Here is a 19,374-nt window from a genome sequence, read left to right on the forward strand (position 1 = left end):
ACAATAATTCTGGTCTGGTGCAGTTGTATTTATCTGGCTTATTTGTAAAAATACTTACCAGTCAGCAAACTCATAAGCCTCTGGACTTTTGAACTGACTCCAACCACTCTATATATTCCTTGATCATTAAGTCCTGGAAAACAAATCAAAAAGAATCTCTTATGAACAGCAATAATGAAGAAAACTACCAAGAGTTTTATATTCCCATTTCATAAATGCACGAATTGTTTTTGCTGTAAATAATATCAATGATTTTAGTAACAATTCAGGGTAACTCAACAAGTATTACCAGTTCAAACATATACTTAGTATTTTTAAGTAAGCTGTCTTCTGACACAGCATAGATTTGCTGTACTGCACATGATTTATTTCTGCTTCCTGTTCCACCCTTCTATTCCTGAGAATATTACTTCTTCATCCTTCACAGCAAATAGGAAACAACAGGAAAACAGGCAGCACGAAGACCCTGTAGCAGAGTTATACACTCATGAAGAGGAGCAGATTCTTGTTATTGAAGATATTAAAATATAGAACAGCCCATTCTGACAAAAGATTCACGTGCATCGAGATGTTCCACATTGCTGGGGAACTTCAGTAAGCTTGAAACTGTACCTTTGAGTCGAGAAACCCATTATACATTTCCCAAATACTATGAGCATCTAACCAGGGCAGAGGAAGATCCAGTCCTGGACACTATGTTTTATTCATTCACAGGTTGTGGGTATTAGTGGATAGGCCAGCATTTAATGCTCAATCCCTAATTGACCAGAAGACAGTTAAGACTCAACCACATTGTTGTGGGTGTGGAATCAAATGTCAGTCAGATGAGGAAAGGATGACAATTTCTTTCTCTGAAAGACATCAGAGAACTAAATGGGGTATCCGATAAATGGCAATGGTTTCGTGGGCACCAATATACTCTTCATTCCAGATTTTTATTGAATTCAAATTCCATTATCGATCATGGTAGAATTTGAGCCTGGGGCCCCAGACCACACTATCACCTCACCCGCATTAACCTTTATGGCTTATACTATCCCCCTGCCTTATGCTTCACCTGCACTAGCTCGTGATTTCTATTGACCCTCACCCTCGAACTATGAATTTCCCCCGATCCCACATTGTCGATGTTGATTTGCCTACTCATCCCTTGAGCCACGAATTATTGATGTCCCAATGCCCTCCTGACTTTGATCCATCACAATCTTGAGGCAACCTGCAGCCTCATTTCTCGTGCACACCCCCGCAACACCCACCCCCTCAAAGACAGGACATACAACCCCGACTCCTGACCTTGGAACTCTGACCCTGCCACATTGAACGCCCCACATCATCCAAAAACGACTATGTGCCCAACACACATCATCACCATTCAGACTCGTTGACAAAATTACTGATACCAATCACCACTTCCTGGGAACTCAGCTACCTGTTATGCACCTTTGAGTCGAGAAACCCATTATACATTTCCCAAATACTATGAGCATCTAACCAGGGCAGAGGAAGATCCAGTCCTGGACACTATGTTTTATTCATTCACAGGTTATCAGTCTAACCAATACAGAACAGGACAGACACACGCTGCCTTTATTACCCTTCTACCTTTCCTCAGGTAACGTTCTCCTTTTTTTAGATGATGTTCCAACATTCCCCATGGATTCTACCTCCCCTACGTTGCCTTTGCTCCACTTGAAGGACTGAGACCATAACTCCACCTAACCTTGATTATACTGTGAGAAGGACAAAGCAGCAAGGTATTCACACCAAACACTTGGGAGGTACTGCGTCAGGAGTCTGAAGACACCAATTTCACAACAGAGTAGAACTTATTTGGGAGGGGGCAGTTAATTCCAACTAAGTGGTCTTTTTATTAGATATAAATGTGTGCAAATAGATTTTCTGACTGCTGCACTGAGGAATTCTGATAGACCTAATTAATCTCCCCCACTGGCCATTCTTCTTGTCTTGTCCAGGACAGGAGGATTTCCCCTGACCGCACTATTACAGCACTGATATCCTTTCACTTCTCTGGTTACACACCCACAATGCCAATGCTGCCCATCACCACCAAGAGCAAGGCAAAACAGCAGGTCCAATAAAAAACAGAGATAGCACACTGTATTGCCCACACCATTCTGATCCATACCAGCCTTCAACTCAACTGAGAGTGTGGCGCTGGGAAAGCACAGCAGGTCAGGCAGCATCTGAGGAGCAAGAGAATTGACATTTCGGGCATAAGCCCTTCATCAGTGTTTTTCCAGCACTACACTCTCGGTTCTGAGCTCCAGCATCTGCAGTCCTCACTTTCTCCTTCAAGTCAACTGAGCCGCTCAAGAAATCTACCCTGCTGTGGTGACATGCACTTTCACATACACACATTGAATACAATGAATCATGTTGACAGAAACTCCAATTTGTTTCCTTTCATAAAGAATCTCTCCCATTCTTTCCACTGGCCTACATTGGAAGTAGTTGCAGACTGATACTCAACTTGTTTGATTGCACTGTGATTTCACCTTTATGGCCAGCAAATCCTAGAGCGGGACTTGAACAGCTCGGGGGGAAGTAGAGACATTATCCATTGCGCTTGTTTTTTTTAAAATGTTACTACCAATGAAATGTGTATTATGTGCATAGATCATTGCTTGAAAATAATTAACTATATGCTTACTATAAACTAGGGAGTGTTGCTGAACAAAGAGACCTTGGAGTGCAGTTTCATAGCTCCTTGAAAGTGGAGTCGCAGATAGATAGGATAGTGAAGAAGGTGTTTGGTATTCTTTCCTTTATTGGTCAGAGTATTGAGTACAGGAGTTGGGAGGTCATGTTGCGGCTGTACAGGTCATTGGTTAGGCCACTGTTAGAATATTGCGTGCAATTCTGGTCTCCTTCCTGTCGGAAAGATGTTGTGAAACTTGAAAGGGTTCAGAAAAGATTTACAAGGATGTTGCCAGGGTTGGAGGATTTGAGCTATAGGGAGAGGCTGAACAGGCTGAGGCTGTTTTCCCTGGAGCATCGGAGGCTGAGGGGTGACCTTATAGAGTTTATAAAATCATGAGGGGCATGGATAGGATAAGTGGGGGGGGGGGGGGGGGGGAGGAGATGGGGTGGAGGGGTGGGGGGGGTGGGGAGGAGGCGGGAGTCCAGAAGTAGAAGCCATAGGTTTAGGGCGAGAGGGGAAAGATATAAGTGATAACTGTTTCACGCAGAGGGTAGTGCGTGTATGGAATGAGCTGCCATAGGAAGTGGTGGAGGCTGGTACAATTGCAACATTTAAAAGACATTTGGATGGGTATATGAATAGGAAGGGTTTGGAGGGATATAGGCCGGGTGCTGGCAGGTGGGACTAGATTGGGTTGGGATATCTGGTCGGCTTGGACAGGTTGGACCGAAGGGTCTGTTTCCGTGCTGTACATCTCTATGACTCTATGACGCTATTATTGACAGTAAGGTGGTTTGTTTTGAAGTTGTGGAAGACACATTTGAAAATCCTCACAAATGCATTAAAGAAAACTAATTGTTGATATAATTCACCATCAAAATCTAATAAGGTCAATTAAGTACATGCATTAAAAAAGGCAACTCAACATACAGATCTACAGTGATTTTAAGAACAGCAAGACAGTGACACAGAACATCAATATTGTTAATTCCTTCATATTCAAAATATTAAAAAATTATAAAATATTATTCACTTCAACACATTGCTTTAATATAATTGGTTTCAAATGTCAAATAAAATATTGCATTACCCCGTGTTTCAAGAGCATGGATGCACTTCTTTATTAGTTTGAAACCCATCTCATCTAGTTGGACACCTTCGGAAAAGAAAATAAAGTCGCCTTTGTTGCATAAGTAAATACTAAACACTTCATTTTAAAATGAAAGATTTTTGTGCATGATTTTTTCAATGGGTTGACAACACAATGACAGCAATTAAAAATGTAAACCTTAATTTTATTGTATTAGAAGGAAAATTAATAATGCTGACACCTGACCTGAGGATACAAGAGACTCTATAAAATTATGCAAAACATTAGTTCAGAGGTTGAATGAGGCAAAAGAAATCATGCTAATGGTAGATAATCCATAACAAGATTTAATATTTCAATATATATGGATATACTTACTTCCTTCTTTCTTGGAATTACTCCTAGTAATTAAATATACCTGCCATTGAAAGAAACATTGTTACAACACCCAAGAAAGAAAATCACTGGAACATTTAAGAGACAGAGCAAATCCATCTCTATAATTAAGGACTTAGCCATACTGTGGAATCTGAAAACATCTGTACTGTCATTTCATGGCCATGATCACAGTCATTAGCCAAGGCAAGAAACTGAACATTTATCTAATACCTTTATTACAAACACTGAAGCGAAACCAGAGAGGGTCCACTTTAGGTGACAAGCCTCAGCCAAACATATGGAGATGCTAGGTTGTCCAAATACCAGGGAAATCCCGCTTAACATCCTCGGTTAGGTCCAAGGGAAAGCAAGGCACTATATTCGACACTGGCGTGGTTGTAAGAGTTATCCAACAAAGACATGTATCAGTCCACCAACATTATAATAATCAAATAATCGAATCAGAATTATATCTAAATGCAACTTAGCATTTTTCTAAATAGTTCTTTTTACGTAGAGTTTATTTTTCCATTAGTTGGTGACAATTCTTGCAAAGCACTTGTAATCTTCCATCTGAACTGACTAAATAGTATCTACGGTAAAGGGAAGGTGAAGTTGTATTGTACATTTACCCCAACTCTCATAAGCTATAATTCCTTGCATCCTGTAAATGCTATTACATTAATGTTCTCAATTATGTTTGCTTTTCTTGGTAAAATATCTAAATAGACAAGCACTTGAAAGCACTTTAAGCTCCCAATCCCATGGCTTTTGGCTTTGGCTTTTGTTCCGGCAAATGACCATGTTCAAAAGCACGATGAAAGCCAATCAAATTTACAGATGACACTCAGGAAAGTAATAGGTGGCAAGCTGCCAACAAGTGAAAAGGACCTACAACAGAAATCAAAGAGCTTTAAGAAAAAAAAAGGAGCGTTCTTTAACGAATGGCACAGAACTGACCAAGCAAGACACTGGAAGTGACAGTAGGCTCTGAATTGACCACGTTTACTCCTTGCATAATAACATAAAACCAAGATAAATAGCAGGCTGAGCTGTGTTGCCAAATCAAGAGAGTTCAGTTCTGAACAAACTGTGCTCGGCTCTGGAACAAAGGAACGACCAGGGTAAAATTAGGGCCTGACAAGGACGGTAGTGGGAAGTTGTGCATGGAGTCTGAAGAGATAGGGGAAGCTAAATGAATAATTTTCATCAGGTTTCAGACAGGAAAAAGACAATGTTGTTGAGGAGAATACTGAGATACAAGCTATTAAAATAGATGGGATTGAGGTTCATAAGGAGGAGGTTTTAGTAATTCTGGAAAGTGTAAAAATAGTTAAGTCCCCTGGGCCGGATGGGATTGACCCTAGGATTCCCTGGGAAGCCAGGGAAGAGATTACAGAGCCTTTGGCTTTGATCTTTAAATCGTCATTGTCTACAAGAATAGTGCCAGAAGACTGATAGATAGAAAATTATGTCCCCTTGTTCAAGAAGGGGAGTAGAGACAACCCTGGTAATTATAGACCAGCGAGTCTTATTTCAGATGTGGGTAAAGTATTGGAAAGGATTATAAGAGATAGGATTTATAATCATCAAGAAAGGAGTAATTTTATTAGGGAATAGTCAACACAGTTTTATGAAGGGTAGTCATGCCTCACAAACCTTATTAAGTTCTTTGAGAAGGTGACCAAACATGTTGATGAGGGTAAAGTGATTGATGTGATCTATATGGATTTCAGTAAGGTTCCCCACAATAGACTACTGCAGAAAATACAGAGGCATGGGATTGGGGGTGATTTAGCGGTTTGGATCAGAAATTGGTGAGCTGAAAGAGGACAGGGTAGTAGTTGATGGGAAATGTTCATTCTGGAGTTCAGTTACTAGTGGTGTACCACAAGGATCTGTTTTGGGGCCACTGCTGTTTGTCATTTTTATAAATGACCTAGGTATGAGCATAGTAGGATGGGTTAGTAAGTTTGCAGATGACACTCAGTCAGTGGAGTTGTGGATAGTGTGGAAGGATGTTGCAGGTTACAGAGAGACATAGACGAGCTGCAGAGGTGGGCTGAGAGGTGGCAAATGGAGTTTAATGTGGAAAAGTATGAGGTGATTCACTTTGGAAGGAGCAACAGGAATACAGAGTACTGGGCTAATGGTAAGATGCTTGGTAGTGTAGATGAGCAGAGAGATCTCGGTGTCCATGTACATAGATCCCTGAAAGTTGCCACCCAGATTGATAGGGTTGTTAAGAAAGTATACAGTGTATTAGCTTTTATTGGAAACAGGATTGAATTTCGGAGTCATGAGGTCATGTTGCAGCTGTACAAAATTCTGGTGTGGCTGCACTTGGAATATTGTGTATAGTTCTGGTCGCTCCATTACAGGAAGGATGTGGAAGCTTTGGAAAAGGTGCAGAGGAGATTTACCAGGGTTGTGCCTGGTCTGGACAGAAGGTCTTGTGAGGAAAGGCTGAGGGACTTGAGGCTATTTTCATTAGAGAGAAGAAGGTTGAGAGGTGACTTAACAGAGACATAAAAGATGATCAGAGGATTAGATAGGGTGGACAGTGAGAGCCTTTTTCCTCGGATGGTGATGGCTAGCATGATGGGACATAACTTTAAATTGAGGGGGTGGTAGATATCGGACAGATGTCATAGGTGGGTTCTTTACTCAGAGAGCGGTAAGGGATGGAATGTGCTGCCTGCAACAGTACTAGACTCACTAACTGTAAGAGCATTTAAATGGTCATTGGATAAACACTTGGATGAAAATGGAATAATGTAGGTTAGTTGGGTTTCAGATTAGTTCCACAGTTTGGTGCAACATCAAGGGCCGAAGGGCCTGTACTGTGCTGTAATGTTCAATGTTCTATGCCTGATCAGTATCAACTTGAGTTGGCAACATGAACACGGTGCTTATTTCTCATCATTAAGAAACAAAGAAAACATTCAAGTCCTAGAACAAGTTAAAAGGGCACTCCAGCCGATTCCTCATTAAAGAAGCTTTCTTTATAAGTTTGGACAACTTGCACAGGAGCTTTAAAAGTAGACATTTGAGAGGGGACGTACATTTTCAGGAAATTAGGTACAAAATGTTAATCTTTCACAAATTTTCCCTTTCATTATTTCAAGATCCATCACTTACCGTGCAGCCAAAGGGCCAGAAACATCTCTAAATAATAATGCGTAATAACATATTTGTTTCTAAGAACAAGCCACGTCACTCATACCTTTACAGACTTCCCCAGACTGATGACTTTGTGAACAGTGAAGAGATATTTGAAAGCATGGCACACATTACCCTATAACCTGCGCACACATCCTTCCCCACAAGCAAGGAATGTCAAGAAAGAAGGAGCAAAAATGGCATTCTCAAACAATATTTTGAAAGTTTTATTGCATAAAGATGTGCTCTGTCAAGTGCCCTCGACTGTGCTTACAGAAAGTATATCATATGCTCGACAACACAGCTACATAAAGAAGTATAATCGACACTGATGTTACAGAGCAGCAACAAGCCACATCCAGAGGCTGAGAATGCTTTGAAAATAATTACTGAAAGCAATGTAGTTAGTACAGGCTTTTCCATGGTTTGGCTGGTGAAAGCTTAAAGCACTCTTTTATCCAAGGAGAAATTTTATGTTTAATTGGGCAGTCTTTTATTTTCAAAATTGAATATCTTCTTGTTGCAACTGTTTAGTGGGGAATGGATTGTTGGAAGTACAGATAAAGGAACAAACTTTCAAAATGATGACCCAAGTCTTCCCACTAGGACAGAAATTCCTGATTCTATGCCAGATCAGACAAAACGTTATCCGGGCTTTGAGAAGATTTGTAGCTCAGGTTGAGGTTCTGGATGTATGTTTCCATGCTGAGCTGAAAGGTTCATGTTCATCATCACCATACTAGGTAGCATCATCAGTGAGCTTCCGGATGAAGCATTGGTGGCATGCCCCATTTTCTATTTATGTGTTTAGGTTTCCGTGGGTTGGTGATGTCATTTCCTGTGTTGGTGGTGTCATTTTCTGCTTTTTTGTTTCTCAAGAGGATGGTAGACGAGGTTCAAATTGATGTGTGTGTTGATGGAGTTCTGGTTGGAATGCCATACTTCTAAGAATTCTCGAGCGAGTCTCTGTTTGGCTTGTCCTAGGATGGATGTGTTGTCCCAGTCGAAGTGGTGTCCTTCCACATCTGTATGTATCCATTTACCTACCCAGGATCTTTCCAGCCAGCCATCTGATGCAGAATCCTTACAACAAATGCAGTCTAGCAAACCATCAGAAAGAACTTCCATAGGAACCATGCCCCATTCTTACTACAACAGGGTTCCAGAACACTAAATATTTAAAGGTCCAAAGCCATTTTGACAGCAACTCAGAGAAATTGGTCAGGTAAATGGGAGAGGGATTAGGGAGACAAGTGCATTGGTAAGGGGGTATTGTGCCAGGTGAGAGAGGGAATAGGTTGCAGGCTGGATAAGGGGCAGGTGCCAGGTAGTGGATGAGGAAGTAGGCTAGATGGTGGGTGAGGTGACATGTTAGTGGGTATGGGGGAGGGGGGGGGAGAAATGGTGCAGGAGTCTGTGGGTCATTTGAGTGCTTGGGGTGGGTGAGGATTTATTTTGGGCCATTTGTGTCCAAGAAGCCACTGAAGTAGGGTCTGCGTTACAGTTAACCAGGAGTTACAGCTGCTGTTAATCCTATAATCTCTCCCAGGTAACCAAAGAGGGAAGCATATCTGAACTCAGAGTTGAGAACCTTTTCAGAGGGCGCCAGATCCAAATGGCTGATAATTGCTGTTATGTTGTTGCTTCCTTCAGAACCGGGAATTACATATCAGGTTGACAAATGGCAAATCTGAACACTTTATTGACAATGCCCGCACCACCACAGCTGGTTCAAGGCTGGTGCCAAGCTCTGCCTCTCCAGGTCACCTGACCAGCTCTTAAAGGGCAGCACTCCCAAATCTACTCTTAACACCCTTCTCCCTTTGTTTTAAAACTCACATTAATAAATACAACAATTATCAACATTATACAGGCATTGTAGCCAACATAAGTATGGAAGAATCACCACTCCCTCTCTGTACAGGATGTTCTGTCCATTGTCTACATTGACATGATCAGTCTCTCAGAGGGGATTGTGGTCTCTAGAAAACCATGTCCTCATCTCAGGAACTTTTCCCAAGCTTCCGGAAGCTTCTGTTGATCCACAGATACACCCCGTTCTGATTGGCTGTTGTCACCCTGTGACTTTGCTGCTGTGTCCTCCTTGGATACAGCCAACCCTGGCTCAGAGCCACATGACTCGGTCAACACCACCACTCCCATCTGGACTGGCTCTGTATTCAGGAGGGACTTACCCAGTGCAGTGACCAGCTGGTCTGTGTCTCCTCCAGGCCGTTCATCCCTAGTCTATACCGTATATGACAATGGTCCTGTTTGAGCCATCACAGTCACTGGGATCTATTTTCCCCAGATGTATAGTTCTGCCAATATGGTCTCTCCTCTTTGGAACACCCTCAACAGTGAGGGTCCCACCTTTCTGAACATCTGTCCTTGGTGATTTCACTCTACCATCTCTCTGGTCTCTTCCAGCCGCAGCAAGTCAAACTTGGTTCTCAGTTGGTGGTTGTTCATTAAGGACGTCGGCGAGAACTGGATTGTCCCTTGAGGCGTGTTGCTCGACATGCTGAGGAACCTGTTCAGTCACCGTCCCACTGACCCCTTCCCTTGTGAGGCCTTTGCGGCCTGCTTCAAGGTTTGTACAAATCTCTCCAGCTGGTTGTTTATCACAGGGTGATATGGTGCCTACTGCACGTGTAACTGACTCCATGTTTTTCCAAGTACTCCTCAAACACGCTTGCACCATTTACTGTGAACCATCTTATGCCCTTACTGTCCAGGAGACTGGAGTTGTCTGTATCGGACGGTGTTTAATGTGGGGAATGACAGTTGTTATTCTTCACAAGTCTTCAGTACTATCGCTGAAGTGTTGTCAGGGCCCGTAGCCTTTGCAGTATGCAGTGCCTCCAACCGTTTCTTGGTATCATGCGGAGTGATTCAAAACGGCTGAAGACTGGCACAGTGGTTAGCACTGCTGCCTCACAGCCCCAGAGACCCGGGTTCAATTCCCGCCTCAGGCGACTGACTGTGTGGAGTTTGCACGTTCTCCCCGTGTCTGCGTGGGTTTCCTCCGGGTGCTCCGGTTTCCTCCCACAGTCCAAGATGTGAAGGTCAGGTGAATTGGCCATGCTAAATTGCCCGTAGTGTTAGGTAAAGGGTAAATGTAGGGGGTATGGGTGGGTTGCGCTTCGGCGGGTCGGTGTGGACTTGTTGGGCCGAAGGGTCTGTTTCCACACTGTAATGTAATCTGTAATCTGGGTCCCCAGAACATTATTTGAGTCCCTGGGTTAACAGTCTAGCGATAATACCATTCAGCCACCTCCTTCCCTTGAAGACATCTTTGTACCTGTCCAGGATCTTTTACAAACATCATGTTTGAGCCTGTCAGCCTAATAACCAGGCCTCAGTTCAACTTTAATGTTTCTAACCAGCAGCATCCAAATAATGTACAATATTCGCATTTTACTATGTAAAGTGGCAATTTGGCACACTGGTTCTTTCGCTGTATTTTTACCTTATACTTTGTCCTCTGAATTGTCTCCTTTAGACACCCTTTCTCTTACAGGAAATATGACCATCTGTCTACGTCTGTGGCATTCGGCTTCTCAAGTCCAACACATTGACTCCTTGAGACTACTCTTGACACATTTGCGGCATTTAACATATGAGGGACACTTGAGGACTCTGGGACTATACTCGATGGAAGGATGGGGTGGGGGGGGGGTTCTGATTGAAACTTACAGAACACTGAACAGCTTCGACACAGCAGACACTGGGAAGGTGGCAGGAGAGATGAGGACTCAAGGGTACAGCCTTAGAGTAAAGGGAAGATCCTTTAGAACAGAGTTAAGGAGAAACTTCTTTAGCTAGAGAGTGGTGAATCTATGGAATTCACTGCCACAAATGGCTGTGGAGCCAGATCGTTGAGTATATTTAAAACAGAGATAGATAAGTTCTTGATTGCCAAGGGAGTCAAACGCCACAGGGAGAAAGTGGGGAAACGGGGTTGAAACATCGATCAGAGCTGAGAGTGTGGTGCTGGAAAAGCACAGCAGGTCATGTAACATCTGAGGAACAGGAGGATGCCCATTCCCGATGAAGGGCTTATGCCTGAAACGTTGATTCTCCAGTTCCTCAGATGATGCCTGACCTGCTGCGCTTTTCCAGCACCACCCTCTCAACTCTGATCTCCAGCAAGTGCAGTCCTCACTTTCTCCTCCTTGAAAAGCCGATTAACCATGAATGAATGGTGGAGCAGACTCGATGGGCTGAATGGCCTAATTTCTGCTCCTATGTCTTTATGGTCTTACGATCAGTGGTTGGTACCGCACTCTGCCAAGTATCTGCTACTTGATGCGTCTGGGTGTTATCACTCAACTACGTTGCTTCACTACTGGCCAACTTTATCGAGACAGCTATTTCAAAAGATACCTTGAAATCCAGGTCTCTTCTTGTTGGACAGCTTTGTAGCAAGAGGCCAGAAACCAAATGGTGCAGCAAGATGTCTCAGAGGAACCATCCAAATTCAAAATGTTCCGCTAACTTCTAAGGCAGTCACAAATTGGATGATGGACTCTCTTTCCTGCTCTACCCGTTTATGACAATGGAAACATTCAGCAGTTTTGGTGCAAAATAATTTCCTAATAACGGAAACAAAACGGCCATAGGATACTATGGGTAATAACCAATGACGCCCAAGAACGCCTCTGCAGGTACAAGAGGGAAATGGTGTACCAAAAATCACTGTACTTGCACACAACTGACCAGCAGTGGATCACAACTCTTGAACAGGCCATCAACATCAAGCAATACAGAAACAGAAGAAAGTAAAGGCTTATCTTTCAAGAGAAACTGGCCAAACTGATACAAGGTAATGACAATGACAGGTCAGGTGAATGGATAAGAAATTTCTCCAAAAGAGCGCTAACAAACACGGACAAAGCCGGTCTAGTACCCGGACTCATTACAATCATAAAGACGCAAACAAAACATTCCGGGTAATGGCCATTTACTGTTCAGTAAGGCGTCGGGACTTCTTGACGCAAATCCTTTCATGAGTGTCTGGTTCCTAACTATAGGAGACTGGAACACACCGGCTGATATGTTGTTCACTTGTTTAAAATAATAAGTGGTAACGTTGGTGTTCTTTCTCCTCCACAGTGAGTTTATTCTGCCTCACTCATTCCAATTTATTGCTAAACAGTGTAAGCAATGTCTGCCTCTGGTCAGTTTGTGTCAATGTGCTGACATTGTCTGTCCGTGAACCAGGAATTGCCTGCTTTATCCAGTTAATGGGGGCCTTTCTCAGCTTTGACATTTCTTGGGCAAACTGCCTAAAGGCAATACCAGGTACCACGTTGGCTTTTCTTCCACCTGCCTGTTCTAGTCTTTCGGGCACACACCCAGACTACAGACCAAGCTCTCACTATAATCGGTGTGGGTCGGTGTGGACTTGTTGGGCCGAAGGGCCTGTTTCCACGCTGTAATGTAATCTAATAATCACTGTTCTTTTCAGGCAGGTACTATCTGAACTTGCCTGAATTTTCAGAACCCAAGTGTGATATAATACAACTGCAAATGCTGTTTTCCAGTAAATGCTTCCTGAGATACCTCAGTTGTGTTTGAAGGGTCTAATCTTGAGGAGTCCCTCCTGATCCTGAATGCTATTTCTAAGGCAGTGTGCAAACTCTTGAGACCCTTGATTCATTGCAGTATCTGACTTGGTCATAGTATCTGTAAATGCAGAAAACACTATGGTCTGTGAAAAGGCAAGTGATTTGCACATCCATGCATATTCCTGTAATCAGTTTGCAGACTTTATGAGCTTGGAGTCACAGAATGACTCAGTAGGGAAAGGTAGGTATCCTTCCTCAGGAGCAGCCCACCTTTCTTCAGTGACTGTCTGACTTTTCCACATGTGCTGCCTATTTTGAATTCCCAGACTCTCCCTGAGACTCAGCTTATGTGGCATTTCCTTTGATTTGAGAACCAAGGGCTGAATGAGCCCAGCACGTGTTATTCCTGAAGACTAGCAAATCTAATTGAAAGGAGCATAACCAGTCAATGCTTGCTAACACCCAGACGGTAATTAGTCCACCCAGCTGAACAGCCGAGTCCCTGAAACATGACTGTCGTGAAGTTATGCAATTATAACCACAAGAGCCAGGAACGCAATCCTCTTTCCACAGTCATTTGTCACAAGTGTATTACTCCCCACTCCCATGATCAGCAATGTTATCTTTTCAAAGGAAGAATTGCTCAGACGCTGTATGACTTCACTTCGCTTTGATGAGGGTACCCTTTTCTAATATAAAAATCGAAGTTGGAAGTGTAGATAATTTGAGCTGTGTACCTGAAACAGCAGCAGTTGTGTGCCCTCCCTATAATTTACCTGAATGCAAATATTTAAGTAAATGTCCTCACCAGATGTAAACTATTTTAGCTTGTCTTCAATATTTCACAACTTCTTTCTAAGTTCTTTCATGCAATTTTACCAATTCTTATACCAGATGAGTGGATCAAGTCAAGGAAAAAAAAAGATTTTCTGTAACTTTGAAGATGATCGATAGTCACAAAGCTGTAAGTTTACTCATGCTCTGTTTTCACGATATTCTTCACTTTTGTGGATTTTCCCACATCAGCTTCCATGGCAAAAAATGCCGATTTTCCCCTTGTACTTGGAAAAACTGCCACCAATAGCTCACTATGCCTCTTGCTATGACTGAGAGATCATTGATAAATTTAAGGACTTATGTTCAGCACTCTCCTCCTCGAAGAAAATACACACTGTGTTGGCTCATCGGTTAACTGTACGAGTTAAATGGCTGCTAAGCTATCTGTGCAGCATTTGTTTTGACAATTTGCTCAGTTCTGCATTACTGCCCAATGCTCAATGCAGTCAAGTTAGAAAGCAGGTTGTTCAAGGAACTGCACTGTAAGCAGTGCATTTAATAAGCATTAAAAAGCACAATTTAAATCCTATTTAACACACGGTGTACCAATTTCACTCTATTACTTTTTACAGCAGAACACACTACACATTGAAGAATATCAAATCACTGTTAAACACCAGGTTTCACAGCCACACAACATCAAAGCACTGAATGCCCATTATAACTTACTGGTTCTTTTCCATCCAAAGCTTCCATCCACTGCCTGCGATCATCTTCTGTAATAGCCTGCATGGTAATCACACCTTGCCTGCAAAGCATATCAACATGAAAAAGTATATGTTTGAAATGGGAGGCCATTTCACGCATTATAGCTTCAAAATTGAAAATTCTTCCAGAATGCATTCGTGACATTTTCATAACCCAAATATTTTTTTTAAGATCCTAACACTTGAGTGCAGAGGATGAATATTTTACAGTTGATGCGCATCAAAGCCGGATAATGTCCACAATTCATTATAATTCAGCAAGTGCGTCCAAAAGTGCAACAAGCAATTTGAATGAGTTCTTCCACATCAGCAGTGAAACAGAACACCACAATGCAGAAAGGATACAGATGCTCAGAAAAGCAAACCGACGTCAGAAATTTTGCAACAGTTTCATCATCGGTCTTCTGCAGTTGAAAAATGCCCTGCAGCTGCCAAATTGTCTTCATTTTTGTCACTTTGTAAAAATTAATTTGTATTCTATCCACCCTGAATTATTTTGGCCCTCATGTCGTACATCAGTCTCATGGTTGTCCACAGTTAGTGATTATAACCCACCATGTTTAGCAAAGTCCTTTATAATACGAGACCAGATCCCCCATTTTGACAGCTTTGGTCACATGTCTACAAAACAAACAGTAAACCATTGTGGCTTGGGCTGATGGTATTTGTAAACTGCTTTTTTTTGGTTGATTTGGTAGGTCATGAAGCACAGTCATTTTTAAAACTGACAACATTGCTAGCTATGTGAGGTTTCACAGAAGGATTATGCTTAGGACTGTCTCTTTAATTCAAGGTAAAGTGGAGCGATGAGTTCTTCCCAACAAACCCTGTGAGACTTAGTTACTATGGAGACTGGAGACCCAAGGAGAAACATATTGAGAGCAAGCTGCAAAGTGCTCACAGCAGACATCAAAGGCAGGAGCAGTTGGGCTGAGTGCAGATGAACTCAGTCCCAGTGATTCTGGACAGAAAAGGAGGCCTCACACAGACAAGAGACTGCAGATGGTCAGATCAGCAGACAGGAAATGGGTGGTGACCCTCTCCTTGGCAAGGACAGCAACCTCTGGTTGAAGAGAGACATCCCATGACACTCTGAAGGTTCTCAAAGATTTGTGCTGGACAAACAAAGGAGGGGACGTGCCATGGCAGTCCTTACTACTATTAGTCGCTTTCGCAATTCCCATAAAATGAAAGGAAGTATCTTTCTATCTCTGTGGAACACTGCAACAGAGTGAAATGGGGAAAAGTGAATCACTTGGAAGACACAAGACACAGAGCAGGAGCAAGGAGTTGGTAATGCCACTGGACAAATAATGTCGAGACTCAGGCTAAAGCTCTGGGGACATGGGTGAAAAGTAAATTCAGTGAATAAATCTGGAATATAAAACGAAACTCTGAGGGTGACCATGACGATTACCTTGGATTGCTGCAAAGCTCGTCTGGTACACAATGCCCTTGACTGAAGGAAATCTGCCATCTTTACCAGGTCTAGCCCATGAGCGACTCAAAACTAAAAACATTTTTTTAGACCTTTAACTGCCCTCTGTAATAATTCTGTAAGTCATTTAGTTCAAGGGCAGTTAGGGCAGATGCTGGATTTGCTAACGACACTCACATCTCAAAGATATAAAGGATATCTTAGAACCACACCATAGAGCAGGTAGCCCTTTGGCTATTTCTACCAGTGCTAACACTTGTAAAGAGCTAACTATTAGTCCTATTCCTGTGTTCTTTATCTATTACCTTGCAAATATTTCCCTTGAATTATTTACGACCCTTTGAAAGTTAGGATTGAATCTCCTTCCAACACCCACTCAGACAGTACACTCCAGTTCAAAACAACTTGCTACACTAAAAGAAACATTTGCTCTTATCAGTTCTTTTGCCAATTGCCTTAAATCTGTGCCCAGATTAAGGTGGTGCTGGAAAAGCACTGCAGGTCGGGCTGCATCGTTCCTGATGAAGGGGCTTTTGCTCGAAATGTCTGTTTTCCTGCTCCTCGGATGCTGCCTGACCTGCTGTGCTTTTCCAGCACCACTCTAATCTAGACTCTGATTCCCAGCATCTGCAGTCCTCACTTTCGCTTAATTAAATCTGTGCCCCCCGATTGCCAACCTGCTTGACAATGGAAATGGTTTATCCTCACTTATTCCACCAAAGCCTTCAAACTGAACTTTTAGTAAAACTCTTAAACTTCTCTACGCTAGGAAGAACATCCCTAGTTCTTATTGTCTCTTCACATAACTAATGTCCCTCACTTCTATAAATTAATCTGCAGCCCTTCCAATGCTGTGACAACCTCCTTGCTTTCATACTGTTTGATGCCTCCATTAATGAAGCCAAAAATCTCATATTTTCCCTTAAGAGCCACATTAACTTTATTTTCTTTTTATTCACAGGACATAGGCATCATTGTCAAACCCAACCTTTACTGTCCATTCCTGACTAACTGCGGGTTCTGGCTGTGTGCCAGGGTTTTGAGCTCCTGCAGTAAGGCTTAGGGAGCTGTTAGAAAAACTGTTAGAAGAACTGTGATATTTACAATTCAGGATGGTGAGAAGCTTGGAGGGCAACTTGCACTGGTGATGCTTCCAAGTTCCTTATACCCTTGTCCTTCTAGGCAGTCAACATGGTGCGTTTGGAAGGGACTATTGCAATACAAATGCTGGCACGATGCAAATATTTAAGGTGGTGAATGACGCCAACAAATCGGGCTGCCTTAGTGTTATAGGAACTGCATTCACCCAGGCAAGTGGAGAGCATCCATCACACAACTCACTTGCGCCTCGTAGATGGGGAATAGGCTCTGAGAATTCAAGAGAAGTGATATTCACCACAGAGTAGCCAGCCGCTAACCTGATCTTGTAGTCACTGTACTTACACAGCTTCACTCACTGGTCAATGGTGAGCACCTTTACCCCTCCCCTACCCAGAAGGCAGTTGTTGGGGTCTCAGCAATAATAATGTCAAGAGGAGATAGTCAGGTTCTCTCTTTTTGAAGATGGTCATTGACTGGCATTTACATGGTATGAATGTTACTCCTCATTTATCAGCTCAACCTGCCACCTTCAAGACTTTCATGTGGACACACATAGCTCTCTCTGTTCTACAGTTGGGAACTTTAGATTTAGGAATCATGTTTGTCAAAACAGTGCTTCAACATTAATTCATACAACTACAGGCTGCAAGCTCACAATATGAGTAGCTCAAACCTAGACATCCATGACTTTCTGTGAGCCATCAGCACCAGCAGATTTTATCCCATCACAATCTACAATCTTGTGTCCTGACATTTTGCCTCAGGCCACCATTACCTTCAATACAGGTAACCAACCACGGTTCAATGATCAGTGTAAGGTGCATCCGCAGACTGAGGTACCGACCTGGCAATGCTACAACGGAGGATTAAACTAATGCTGCAGCATGCAACAGAAAGAACAAAGCAATCTCCAACATTCAGCCACTTCCACCTATGAACGGTGGTGAACAATTATTTAATTAGTTGGAGGACCGCAATCCACATCATCAATAATGAAGGAGCCCAGCACGTCAGTGAGAGAGAAGCTGAAGCACTTGCAACTCCTTCAACCTGAAGTATCAAGAGGACAAACCATCTCAGCCACCTAGCGAGAGCCTAAACATCACAGATGTCATCCTTCAGTGAACTGAATCCACGCTACTTAATATCAAGGAACAGTGTAGTGGATACTGCAAAGACTATGGGCCCTGGTGTACCCTGGCTGAAGATGTGTGCTCAGGAACTGGCCATACCTCTCGCCAAGCCATTCCACAATGCTCCAACACTGACATCTAAAATAGGTACAATGGCTCAGTGGTTAGGTTCTGCTGCCTCAGAATGCCAGGGTTCAATTCCACCCTTGCGACTGTCTATATAGAGTTTGCATGTTCTCCCCCATGTCTGCGTGGGTTTCCTCCCACTGTCCAGAGATGTGCAGGTTAGGGGGACCGGCCATGGCAAATTGCCCATAATACCCAGGGACGTGCAAGCTAGGTGTATTAGCCATGGTTATTGTGAGGTTTTGGGTAGGATGCTCTTTGAACAGTCAATGTAGACTCAATAAGCCAAATGGTCATCTTCCATGCTGTAAGGATTCTCTGAATAGAAGATAAAGTGGAAATTACCTCGATTTATCCTGCACACACAAAGCAATATAAATCCAGTCTGGCCAATTGTCAGGTCATCATCCTACTCTCAATTATCCAACTTCCAATCAAAACAACATTAGTGGTAATTGACATCATGACCTAGTGGCTCTTACTCACCAATATTTAGTTTGGATGCTCAGTTTCAGACCGTATCATTGCCTTGTCCCAAACAGCAGTAAAAGAACTGAATTTCAGAGGTGAGGGGAGATTGACTGCTCTTGACATCAAGGTGACATTTGACTCAGTGACACTCCAAAGGGGCCGGGCAAAACGGAAATCAATAGAAATCAGGGCAATTTCTCCACTAGATGGGGTGACACGGAGATTAGCAAAATGGAAAATGCTTGTGCTTGTTTGAGATCCATCATCAGATCCTCAGAATATCACTGCATGAGTTCCTAATAGTCCTAGCGTCCTAACTCCAAACATCTTTAGATGCTCTATCAATGACATATCCTCTATTGTAAAGTGAGAACAGAGGATATTCCATGATGATTGCACAGCATTGTCATTCTCAACTGCTCAGATATTGCAGCATTCAAGTCTACATGTAGCTTTTCATGTCATGATCGCACAGTGGTCATGAAATGGAGGTGACAAGTCATGGGAGACAGGAACAGCTGAACTACAATGGTCTGACCATCATGGTATGGGCTGTTGCTGCAGGAGGTGAAGTGGTCCTTTCTGACGTGTCAATTACATATGTTCATGAAATGCAAGCACACTTATCTTTCAAGTTGTCATTACCAGTGATTTCTGGACTCCAAGGTGCTGCATCATTTGGTTAACTGTCACAAA

General features: G+C 42.8%; 1 protein-coding gene across 3 annotated transcripts in view; it reads right to left on the reverse strand.

Annotated features, from left to right (window-relative positions):
- arhgap10 (Rho GTPase activating protein 10) overlaps positions 1 to 19,374 on the reverse strand; it is a 194,810-nt gene that overhangs the window by 64,563 nt on the left and 110,873 nt on the right. For all 3 annotated transcript variants that reach the window (XM_087974804.1, XM_087974745.1, XM_087974859.1), the window contains 4 exons: positions 14,372 to 14,450; positions 4,131 to 4,170; positions 3,753 to 3,818; positions 59 to 133 (listed from right to left, as the gene is read on the reverse strand). In XM_087974804.1, coding sequence (XP_087830930.1) covers positions 59 to 133; positions 3,753 to 3,818; positions 4,131 to 4,170; positions 14,372 to 14,450 — 260 coding nt within the window. The remainder of the gene's footprint in view (positions 1 to 58; positions 134 to 3,752; positions 3,819 to 4,130; positions 4,171 to 14,371; positions 14,451 to 19,374) is intronic.

This window comes from Chiloscyllium plagiosum, unplaced genomic scaffold, assembly GCF_037043375.1.
Source record: "Chiloscyllium plagiosum isolate Xiang-an unplaced genomic scaffold, Cpla_swu_hap1 HiC_scaffold_1, whole genome shotgun sequence".
NCBI classification, from domain to species: Eukaryota; Metazoa; Chordata; class Chondrichthyes; order Orectolobiformes; family Hemiscylliidae; genus Chiloscyllium; species Chiloscyllium plagiosum.